At 44.3% G+C, this 12,375-nt stretch overlaps 1 protein-coding gene across 1 annotated transcript in view; it reads right to left on the reverse strand.

Moving 5' to 3' along the window:
• The window catches only part of SLIT3 (slit homolog 3 (Drosophila)), a 915,040-nt gene that overhangs the window by 167,201 nt on the left and 735,464 nt on the right, over positions 1 to 12,375 (reverse strand). Inside the window, exon 9 of the mRNA XM_006884333.1 lies at positions 223 to 364. Coding sequence (XP_006884395.1) covers positions 223 to 364 — 142 coding nt within the window. The remainder of the gene's footprint in view (positions 1 to 222; positions 365 to 12,375) is intronic.

Consider the following 12,375-nt stretch of genomic DNA (forward strand, 5'->3'; position numbering starts at 1 on the left):
GGGTTGTTTCCTGTGTCTGCTCCATAGTGCATTCTCTTGACCACTCTGCAACCATAACCAAATGAGAGGCTGTTTGAGAAAGCCTGGATAGACAGCAAAAAGATTCCTGACTGATTTCAACAGTCAGCTCTAAGAGTTCAACACACTGCCAGCCTGGTGCTGGGCTGGTAAAGACAGAGGTGAGCTCTCCAGGGACTGAGAGGTAGCAGATGTGGCACTTACATTTCAACGATGCCCTCCGGCAGGTTGGCAGGGATCTCCGTCAAGCCCTTCCCTCGACAGTCCACGATGTTGTTACTGCAAGTGCAGGATGAAGGGCAGGAGAGGGAGTTGGCATTGCAGGATGGAGGCTCTGAGTGGGTGCCTGTGAGGTCAGAACACAATGGTCAGTGCCAGCGGCCACCTGCGCCTCCATGCCCTTTAACCAGACACCCAAGGATGCAGCACTCGCTGACCCACCAAGTGAAAAAATAGCCCCAGCTGACATATCTTGTCACCTGGGAGACATAACTGTCACTGGCTAAATATTCAGCAAAGAGGCATGCTTCCGACCTTGACCTTGCTATTTCTGGATTGTTCCACCTGTTCTGTCATCCCATCATCCTATTCTTTCAGAAAAAGTTGTATTCTCAGAGTCAACCCTGCATAGAAATATGCCACTGGAATCCAAAGAGCATACACTGGGACTCCTCTCCAAGAATGCTGGGGCCCAAATGGTACCCTAGGGGTTTGGACTTATCCAGTGGTAGGATATTGGCTGTTCACATCCCCTCAACCTCTTCTCTGGTGGCTAGAGGCCACTATAGCTATCAACACCAGGTGGGAGGAATAAAGGGGCAGACTTTCTTCATGTTTGATGCCATCAAAGTGTCAACGCAGACATCAGCACTGGGAGCCAGGGCAATTCCAAATAACATTTATGTCCAGAAAACATGCAGATAAAACTCCCATTAGGAAAAAAACACAAGTAAGTTACTACAAATTTGGAGGTCGGCTCTTAATTTGTTTGATGTGAGAACCAGTGTGAATTTAAAGCAAAGTGATAACACCCCCAGAAAAATGACACTCAAAGAGCTTATTTAGAAGGAAATCTAGGTGGACACATACAGGGCTAAACCAATTTAAGATTCAAAGAGTTGTCAAATAGCTTACTCATTTTCTCAGGTGGTCACATCAAACCCCTAAGACATGACTTAACTTCAGACATTTTAAAGACATTGTAACATTTGTATACTATGATCCCTTTCTCAGAGCCAAGTAAGAGATTTAAACACAGGGTTGGTCCTTCAAATGTAGCTGTAGTCCAAAAGGCTAGTCCAACCCAACAGTGCTCCTCGGGCCTCTTGTTACTCCTGGTGGATCCTGCAGGACAGGTTATCCCAATGCCTTTTCAGTTCCATCCCCAGGGTAAAGGGTCACAGGTTGAGGCAAAAGTCAGCCCAACACTGCCGACGTGCTCACTGCTCAGGCATGTGACCTCTGGCTGGAAGCTCTTGAATGCACATTAAACATGCAGAATGGAAAATGTCTGCAGGAAAAATTATTTGTCTCCCATTCACTGGAGAATCTGAATACCGGGGAGCCAGACAAGTCTGGCTGCAGCTGTTGACTCCCTGGACCTACTAGGACACCGAAGGAGACAACGTGCAGGGTCCTTATCTCCATGTTCAACAGAACCCATGCTTGTGAGTGAAGCCTGTGGCGAGATTTGAAATGTGTTCTCTCCTAGAAAATACCATCCCAGAGATCAAGATTCTTATTGCCCTCGATCCCACTTAAAGGAAACAAAAAATAAAACCCCAACAAACTCCAAAACAACCTTTGAAACATCCTCCCTTTCAGCATGAATGTTTAGGAAACTCTTGTTCAGAGTTACAAATATTCCAAAGCTATCAATGGCAAGGATTCCAGTAGAGACTATGGAAAATGCCAAGGAGTAGATGACATACATTGAAATACCAATTTGGAACACTGCCTTGGAGATAGAGGCAATACAGGTTTTGTTCTAAAATACAGGCCTTCAGATTTTAAGATATTGGCCACCCCAAGGAGTCAGCCTGCAAGAATCCTGGGTTAGGACCAGACAGTGCTGTGCTCTGGAGTTCCAGCACCTCGCTGTCATCCTGATTATGCCATTTCATTCTTATTTGCCTGTGCTGCAATGTCTCCATCTTATTTCAGAACATGGCTCATTTGTGAAGGCAAACACAAGGTTAATGTCAGATATTTAGAAAAATGCATGCATTATGCTAAGTGAGTTAACTCAGTCCCATAAGGACAAATACTGTATAAGGCCGTTGTTGTAGAAATAGTAAACTGTGCATGAGGATCCACAGTGGTGGAGGAGTGGGGCAGAGGGGTGAGGATGGACAGGGGTGGGGGTGGGGTGCCAATAATCACAAGGTCACACAATTTGATGGGTGAAGAGAGAGCTGGGTAAAGGAATTAAGAAAGATCTGGTGTGAAAAACAATGTATACAAACTTTATATAAGTAAACCAGTGTAAAATAAAAATTTTCTTGCCTCTACTTGGAATATTAATGCTTTTTAACTTTTGACTCATGTACTTTTAACTTGTTAAATTTGTGTCTTCTAGGCTGCAACACTTCCATGATACATCTTCAAGGATATGAACATGTACGGCTAAGCACAATTAATAACAGTGCATCTAAATTCCAAAATCAATTTCCATAATAGTCTATGTGTTTACTATTGCCAAAGGGGCCCTTTAGAGTAGTGAGAGAAGATCTTCACCCTGAAACCCACAGGGTCCCTTTTCAGCAGGAAGTAGCTAAGAGAATACGCCATCCCCTTTTCCTTATGAATCAGGGTGAAGTCTCTCTCAGGGAGGAGTGATAGGGAATGGCAAAGGACACACTGACAAAGGAGATTAATCAGAACTGGCTTTGACAAGCACTGTGGCAAATGGACAATTAAAACAGACTTTCAAGGTGGGGGGAAAAGAACAAACTGAGGAGGAGGGTAGAGAAAATAGTGCAACAATGAATGAATGAAAACCCAAGATCTCTGTAAATGTTCATTAAAATTAATAAAATTTAATAATTAAAAAATTTTCTTTAAAAAAAGAAAAGAACACATGGCACACAGTAAGGGTTTTGTAACAGTAACTGCTGTTATTATCTTTAGACCTGTCTCTGCCACTGCTTAGCTCTGACACCTTGCAGAAGTTACAGTACTTGTTGGAGTAGCTTTTGTTACCATCTCAGCAAATAAGGGGTTGGGACTGTATGATTTCAGAAGCTCTTTCTAGGTTTAACGATGAACTACTTCTGTCCTTCAGAGAAATGGAAACAGTAAGAGACATATCGGCATCTTCCCTTCCTCTCCACAAAGGTGGCACGGATAGAAGGGCTCTCTTGGAGGGGGTGGGTAGGAGAAGAGAGAAGGCTTTGAAATGCAGATGGAACACCTTGGGGAAAGATGTGGTGCTGCTGGGAAAGGTGGAGGGTCAGAGAAAGAGAGGAAGGCCCTCAACAAGTTGAATTGGCACAGTGGCGTTAACAATGGGTTTGAACATATCTGAGATGACGAGGATGGCACAAGATAGGGCAGGGTTCAGATTTATTGTCACAGGTTTGGGATGAGTTGTAGTTGACTTAAATGCACCTGAGAACAACAACAACCCCTTCACATCAAGGAGATCAATGCAGCCGTGACACTCCCCCACCCCACCCCTGATGAGGGATTGGTTCCATTCATGGTGTCTCCCCGTCACGTTTCCAAGGTTGTCTGCCAATCTTTATGGCAGATCTCCCAGGTCTCCTGTTTGGGAAATACCAGGAGCCCCTCGCAGGACTGGAGTCCGACTGGAGTCCGAGCTCCTGCACCCCCATGCACTTCGGCTGTGGAACAGCTGGTTCTGCTCATCCTGCCTTCAATTTGCTAGTACCGCTTAGACAGTATGTGTAGGAAAGGGGGGGAAGATTAGTCTATTCAAAGCCTCATCTAGGGCTTGAAGAAGCTTTGCAAAGGGGTACCTTCTGACTTCCACACTCAAATTAACTCCGACTAGCCCCGACCTCAGTTGTAGCCTGCATCCCCAGGAACTAGCTGGGTCTCTCACAGGGTGGCTCTGGTTCTGTTGGCAGAGTGCACTACCTACATTTCAAGAAAAGTTGTCAAGATAAAAAAAAATAAAATTAAAAAAGAAAAAAAAACCCATGAGCCTTTAGAAAAGATGCCTGGAACCAGGTTACAAACACCTTTAATTATGAGAAGAGAAACAAAGTAATTATAGCCACCCTCAGCAAACTCAGCTGTCAGTGCCTCAGCCTGCACTCTCTCCTTGCTGAAGATGCTGTCCTCTTGTTTAAACAAAACACCTCAGGCTTAAGAAGGTTTGAAAGACGGAATCACTCCCCCTGGAAGCATTCCTTCCTAGTCAATGCCCTATTAACTAGGCCCATTCCCTGTGCACCTCACCTCCCTTTCCTTACCTATTCATCTGTCTTGAGGCAGCCTGAGACTAGAATGCCAATTCCATGAGGGCAGCCACCTTGTCTATCTCAGCCACTGTTGCGACCACACTGCTTAAAACCTGGTCTGACACAAAACACAAACCCTGTAAGTATAAACTCTGATCCAGAAAACTATCAGATGCAAGGCTGGAACCTCTCCAAGATTTAGGGGTGACAGATCCTTCTGGAAAGACTTTGAGGGCAGGCACCCAAGCCCTCCATGCCTGGCCTCTTGTCCACAGGAGAGGCCACAGGATGACATGATAGAGTGGTTATCACAGTAATAGCTGACTCTGAGTCAATTCTCACTCATGGTGACAACACAGGGGGTAGAGAAGAACTGTGTGTTTCCTAGGTTTTCAATGGCTGCCTCTGTAGACATAGAGCACCAGGTCTTTCTTCCAAGGAATCTGTGAGTGAACTTGAATTGCCAACTGTTTGACTGCCAGCTGGGTGTGCTATCTGTACCGTCCCGGAGCCATTTAGAACATTCCTGAAGCTCACGCCTTTTTCCACATCTCTCAGTGCTGGCAAGGGTCACCCGACCTGCCACCTGGGGCTCTCTGTGAGCCTGACCTCAGCTGTTCAGGTCACCCACGGAATTGTCTCTGCTGCTTCTGTCTACCTTTAGGGTTGAGGAAGAGGCAGCAGACAATGGATTTCTAAGAAGACTGTCATGTGGTGAGTCCACTGTTAAAAATGGCTTTCTGGGGCCATTGCCCTTGACTTTGTCACGTGTCTGGGTAGGAACATTCAAATAAGGTGTGTGAGTACATATCATCAGGTTTAAGTTGGGCATGCTTGGAGGCAGAAATCTGGGGCTTTCACAATGATTAAGAACAAGCTGCACAGAATGCAGTGCATGTTCTTCAGGGCCAGAGGTCACTGCACCAGCCGGAAGACCTACAGGAGGGTCCCAGCAGCTGAAGCAGAGACCCGATGTGAGCCAGAGCTGCCCTGGGACTGTAGCCCCATGGAGTCAGCGCCAGGGGCCTTTGCCCAAGCTTGCTGAAGGACTAGAGGGGGGATGCCTTAACTGGCAGGGCAGAAAGAGCTTTGTAACCCTTGCCTAAAGTGAAAAGACTAAAGGCTGCAGAGTCTGTGAGTATGCTTCAGAAGCTGCCTTGACTGAGAAACTGTATCCTCTTAATGTCCTTAATAAATCCCATAGTGGCGAATCTGGTTCTGTGAGGTCTGTGTAGCTATTGTAATGGATTTTAGACCGAGTAGAGCAGTAGAATGAGTGACGGAATGAGTAGAAGGAAGGATGAGAGGGTGGGGACATGTCTGACCTTGTGGGAATTGGTTTTGTGTTGTGGATGCTCTTGACTGGGAAAGTTCTCCCTTGTGGAATTAGCAGAGGTCAGATATGGCCTTCCTCATGATGCCCTCGGTCTCTTTACAAGGACCAAAACTCCCACACTCACTGCCATTAAGTAGATTCTGACTCAAAGTAATCCTATGGGACAGCGAAGACCTGCCTCAGAGGGTTTCTGAAGCTGTAATCTTTACAGGAATACACCATTTCATCTTTCTCTCATGAGCAGTTGGTGGTTTCAAAGCATCCAACTTTTGGGTGGATGCTTAAACCACTGCATCATCAGGCCATCCACTTATTTCACTATATGCTGGGAAGCAGAGAGATCTGGGGATAGTGGTTTTCATATTAGGAAATCCTCGATGAAAGGGAATTATTTGAATTCATGCTTGTATGCATCCTTTTATAAGGTGTGCTCTTACTGGATCTCAGGAATCTACACTGTTGTGAGCAATCCTGTCTATTGAATCTCACCTCCTCCTCTCCTAGCACAGAAAGTGCCTTAAATCAGAGCAAACAGGTAGAATGGCATGCAGAACCCTGCCAATCTACTTGCTAAGATGTTCTATTACCCACTTAGGAGAGCTCTTCATATCTTCATTTTTATGTAAGTGCCCATGCTGTCTGCTCTTGAAACTCTCAAAGTGGTACTAAAATGCTTCTCCACTCAGGTGGAAGGAAATTCTCACTGCGAACAGGGAGATGGGGATGTGAGCCAAGTCAACTGCGTCCGTCTGGGGACTGTCATCCCTTTTCTTAATCAATGCTACCACTTCAGCTCTGAAATCCCTGTCTAGAGCCAAAGTCATCAAATATGGAGTAAAGTGAGACGTCTGGAATTCTGATTTCACTTACGATTCTGTGGTCTGTGGTCTGTGGTCTTGATGGCTGAATTCCAGGCATGGAGGCAGCTGACCTTCTTCTGATCTTCACACCTCTTTAAGGGGTGTTTCCCACATCAGGGCATCCAATGAGTGGGAGAAGGGGGTGCATTTCCAGTCAAATGTCTACAGAACCATCCCTGCACTTGCTATCTTATTTCTGCTGATTGGACAACTCCCCTCCAGGGAGAGAAGAAAAGGTGAAGTGGTGATCAGTGGTTCTTTATCTTTGTTTTTCAACTAGTTGGTGAAATGGGAATGATTATAATGAAAGTGAAAAGCCCTTACTAGTTTGCCTGGGTGGGGGAGGCAAAGATCACACAGAACTTCAGAACCAGAGGTGCTGTGGAGAAGGACGCAGAAGTACAAGGAGAAAGAACTATTCAAGAACACAATACTGGCCATGCTGAGAGTGAACAGAGTCTTCACAATGCCAGTGAACACTCTTGTCTGAGTTCCAAATACTGCACTGAGTATTTTGCATTTGTTTTCTCATTTTATACTCATAAAATCTATGATTGGGTTCTCTTCTTCTTATTATTCCCATTATATTGATGAAGAAAAGGAATCGTTTAAGCAAACCAACTAAGATGATGTTGTTTTGTGCTGTTAATTCAAAACCGACTCAGCGTTATCCCCTAGCAGGTTTTTAGAGCCTATAAATTACACAAGAGGAGACTGACCGTTTCTGTCCCAGGGAGTAGTTGGTGGATTCGAACCACAGGCCTTTGGGTTGACAACTCAACTTCTTAACATGAGGTCACCATAACTTCAATATAATAGACCTAGCAAATAACAATCTTCAGACATTTAATCTCAACCTCTTGTCTGTCAAAAAGATGCCTCAAGTGCTTCTCTTTATCATCATGAAACTGAAAACCAGCAGAGCTTGGGGGTCTCATGAGGAAGGATGAGCAAGTTAGGGGCTGAGGCACACTGTATGGGGAATGACTGGACATTCTTATGCTACAGCTGCATTTCTTTCTGTCTGTCATTAACACTCAGACTCTCTCACTCTCTCTCCCAGTTAAGCACAGAGAGTTGAGAAATCCTGTGGCCTCATGAGCATGGAAATAAATTAATTCTAGTATTTAAATTAAGCATCCCTGTTGGCCTCTGGCCTTTCAAAAGCCAACAACAGACTGCAATGACAATGGAACTCGAACAATTATGATGAGAATATAAATGAACGTGATTTAAATACCAAAGGCATGATAATTTTGGGAATGGCTAAATAAACCTAATAATCTCATTCCTGCGATGTCCAATTATGGTATTTTAATTAAAATCTCCTAAGGAGATGGGCTGCTAGTCATGGCTTACCTTAATTATCTTCCTACTTAGTAACTAGTCCCAAATTAAAAAAAAAAAGAGAGAAGAAGAATGAGGAAAGTTTTGGTTTCCAGGGAGATAAATCTATTTCATTTTTAATAATAAATGAGAAAGTATTTATGAGAAGCTATCAGGTTCCAGTATTGTTCTAGGAATTGGGGCACCTGGAAAAATATTAGGTGTAGCCACTTTGCACTAGAAGATTAACCTTTATAAAAATGTAGCTCCCATTCACAAGGCATAGGCAGATAAATGTGAAACTGATACTGTTGGGGGCTAGCATATGGTTAAAAACAGATGAGTAGTGAAAGAGAGGAAGATCCTCAACCAGATGGACTTTGACACAATGACCAGAACAACACGTCCAAGCACACACAGCAAAGAGTATGCGGATAGCACTGGAGGGATGAGGTTTCATTCTGCTGTAAAGTCGCTATGAGTCGGTACCAACTCTACTGCATCTAACAACAACAACAACAACTACAACGAATGTTCAAAGGATAAACAGAATTGATTCAAAAGTCAAATATTCAGCTGATAACCTTGAGTGATAAATTGTGGCCTGTAGAAATTCTTTGTGATTGAGGTACCAGAAAATTAACACATGGAAGGCAAATCCTGGAGTTTAATGAGAAAAAATGTAAACCTTTTGAGTGATGGAGAATAAAGAAAGAAAAATATTCTGAACTTGTATTTCATAAATATGAGTTGAGTAACTGGTCAAGCTGCTACCTTTCTTCTGGTATGTTATCTTTATGAACTCTCTTCAAGTTCAGGTCCAGTCTAGGCAACAAGGAGCCCAGAGCCATGGACCACAGAGTCGTCTAGACCTAAGAACCCTGCCTTCTTAAAACAAATGTTTACAATGGGATTCTTTCAGTATGAGTGGAAGATATCCAGTGAAGATGTATAAGGAAGAGAAAATGTTAATAAAGACTTCTTTTTCTATCTCTGTGAAAAATCCCAATTGTTTCCCTGGAGGAAGAAAATAAATGTCTTGGATTAGAAAGGGACAGGTGACAGAGGAGATGGATTTTGCCCAAGTGTGCTGCTAACACATTTCTGGGTTAGCTGGAGTGATAAGGAACCCATATCCAGGGCTGCTAGGGAGAAGAATCTGGCTCCAGACAGCTGGATTTAATTCAAAGGAGATATCAGGGGCTTGGGCAGGCAGGGCCCTCCCAGGCTGAGAGAGATAAAGCTCTTTGCCTTCTCTGGAGTCCTGTGCTTGGCAAATTTCTCGATACCATTAAAGGCCCAGGGAGGTTTTCTGAGTCTGCCTTGACAGGAGCTGCTGGTGATGAAGCTACACACGAGGACGGCTTAATTGGTGCCTGACTCCTTTCCTTCTCCTGAGCAGATGACCTCTATTTTTTAAGAGAAGTTCTTGCCCCTCCTTTCTTGACTGATGCCCTCCTCCTGTTGAGTTATTAGGGGAATAGCTCGAACGAGGCACTTTATGTGATATTTTTTTAACTTCGAACAACCACCTGAGAGGAGGGAAAAAGTAAAAAAATCTAAAAGCGCCTAGTTGCTGTTGAGGCAATCCGTACCCATGCTGACCCCACGTGTGCAGGCAGCTCTGTGCTCTGCAGAGGTTTCAGTCTGTGGCCTTTCAGAAGCAGATCACCAGATTTGACTTCCAAGATGCCCCTGGGTGGGTCCTCATCACCGACCTTCTGGTTAACAGCTGAACGCTTTAATGACTGCAGGGACTTCAGAATAGCCACCATTGGTTCTAGACCAAACAGAACTTTTGGGTTGGGACAGGTGCTTTGCTAGCTCTGGTACTGGGGTGGGGCCTGCATGCTTGGAGGGGTGTGTGAGCAGTGAGAGTGTGACAGGCACATAAAAGAGGGTACTGCCTTTGACTTCCTTTTTTAGGAGAACAGGGGGCTCAACTTTGGGAGATCAGGGTCTTTAGGAGACTACTGGTGTTTCCATCACACACACACACACACACACACACACACACACACACAGAGAGAGAATGGGCTGTCCGCTGACATCGTCTCACACAGCCTTACAGACTCCCTTTGCCCACATTACGTTCCACATTAGTGATGGTGGTGGGCCATTCATCCTGGGCGTTCAGTGCTCCAGTCCCCTAGGCCATTATACCTAACTTGGGTCTATACACAAGGTAAAGGTGATGCTCTATTTTTCCACTCATGGCAGTTTGATAAGGAGCCTCAGCGGTGCAGCTGTGAAAGAGTTCAGCTGACCTCTGAAAGGTGGGCAGTTTGAATCCACCATCCACTTGGCTGGTAAAAAATGGAGCAGTCTGTTTCTGTAAAGATTTACAATCTCTGAACCCCTATGAGGGCAGTTCTACTCTGTCCTCCATAGTGCCTACATGTCGCTAGGAGTCAGCATGGACTCAGTGGCAAGGAGAATGTCTGTTTTGACACCTTGGTAAACTATTTAAAGAGCCCTGTGCTCGCAGGAGTTCTCACAGTGCACTCCCCTAAGTTCAGACCACGGAGACATGAATATGGATTATTGATCCCCAGGGTCTGTGGACGAAAGTCTCATGTCCTCGAGAGACCTCTGGTTGCCTATTAAGAAGCCACAAGGATGATCACAAGCTAAGGTTAATTGCTATGAACAGGAGAGGTGGTGAAGATGCTGCTATTAAACTATTAGCCTTCCTACTAAATTGAGCCTTTTTCAAAGTGGGGCAGGGGTAGAGATTTGGGGCACTCATTTTTCCAGGATAGTCAGTGTCTTGCCACTCCCTGGATGGGGGTGGGTGCTTCTGCAACAAAGTGGCGTTCGTATTGTGCATTGCATTAAACTTGGCACCCACCTATAATGATGTGTTTGAACATTCTCTCTAATTAGTTTTTCTCACTAGCTCTTGGATGACTCCCGCACTCTATAATTATTTCTTTCACTGGCACTTATGCCGATATTGTACCCTTTGCCTAATAATTACTGTAATTATAGTCACCATATTTGAATCTGGTGCCTGTGTGATAAACGGTTTTATTATATGTGTTTGATGGCAAGTGATTTCCAAGTGGGCGTCTATGGGAAATTATTGAGGTACCGCTAGGAGACATGTTAAAATATTTTTGGATAACAAACAACTTGATGAAGTTAACCACATGACAGGAGGCATGAGCAGAGAATAGGCTGAAGCGGAATTCAAGGTTTGTTTGTATGTTTGTGTTTTTTTTTTTGCTTGTTACAGATGTGGTCTTACAAGTTGTTGTTGTTGTTAAGCAACACTGAGTCGAGTATGAATCATAGTGACCTGTGAACAACAGATCTGAACCCTGTCCTAACCTGTGTCATCCTCATTATGTCTGAAACACACGAGCCCACTGCTGCAGTCACTGTGTCGTTCCACCTCATTGAGGGCACTCCTCTCTTTCGTTTACTCTTCACCTTTCCAAGCATGGCATCCCTTTCCTAGAAATAGCCTCTCCTAGCAACAGGGCCAAAGTATGAGAGATGAGGCTTTACTATTCTTGACTCCAAGAAGAACACTGACTGCACTTTCCCAAGACATAGCTGTTTATTCTTTTGGGAGTCTACGGGATGTTCAGTACACTTCTCCAAAACCACAACTCAAAGGAACCAAAATCTTATTCTGTCATCTTTAGTCACTGTTCAGCTTTCAAATGCACAGCAAGTGATTGAAAAATACCTCAGAGACTGGCACTGTTTTGCACTCCTGGATGTCTTGGGGCCAGTGGCATCTGCTGGACTCCATGGACATTCAATACGGAAAAGGGGAAGCAGTTAAGGAAGGAGAGGAGGTGCAGGCCCTGAAGTACCATGCGCTCTGTCATCCTGGTCTCTCCCACATACTGCTTCCAGTGTCCTCAGTCCACAGCTGGCCTCCTTGGATTTCAGGAATGTCTCAGCTGAATACTTCGATTTTTTATTTTTAACTTTTGTAATTTTAAATGTGGTAAATATATATGTAACAACATATTTCTCATCTTGATGCATATTTCTTATACAGTCCAGTGTCACTAATTATGGTAACCCTATTGTTCAGCTATCACTTGCATAATTTATATTAAATATAATATATATAATTGTTGTTGTTCATTGTCATTGAGTCAAGGATGACTCATAGTTACCCTATGAACAAAAGGCCTGAAGCCTTTCTAGAACTACCATTGTTTCTCCAGGTTCATAGAGTTTCCAGAGGCATGTGGTTTAGGAAGTGGATGCCACTCCTGCTTCTAAACCTGTCTTAAAACTGGGAGCTCCACCAAACAGTGTCCACAATGAGCAGCCATTATGGCATTTAACCCCCAATGGCACAAGGTTCAGCATCACAGCAAACTCAGTTTACCTTAATACAGCAAACTGACAGAAGAGTGCTGTACAACTTGGAAGAATGTTC

Source organism: Elephantulus edwardii, unplaced genomic scaffold, assembly GCF_000299155.1.
Source record: "Elephantulus edwardii isolate Elephantulus edwardi_28Jun2011 unplaced genomic scaffold, EleEdw1.0 scaffold00033, whole genome shotgun sequence".
Lineage (NCBI taxonomy): Eukaryota > Metazoa > Chordata > Mammalia > Macroscelidea > Macroscelididae > Elephantulus > Elephantulus edwardii.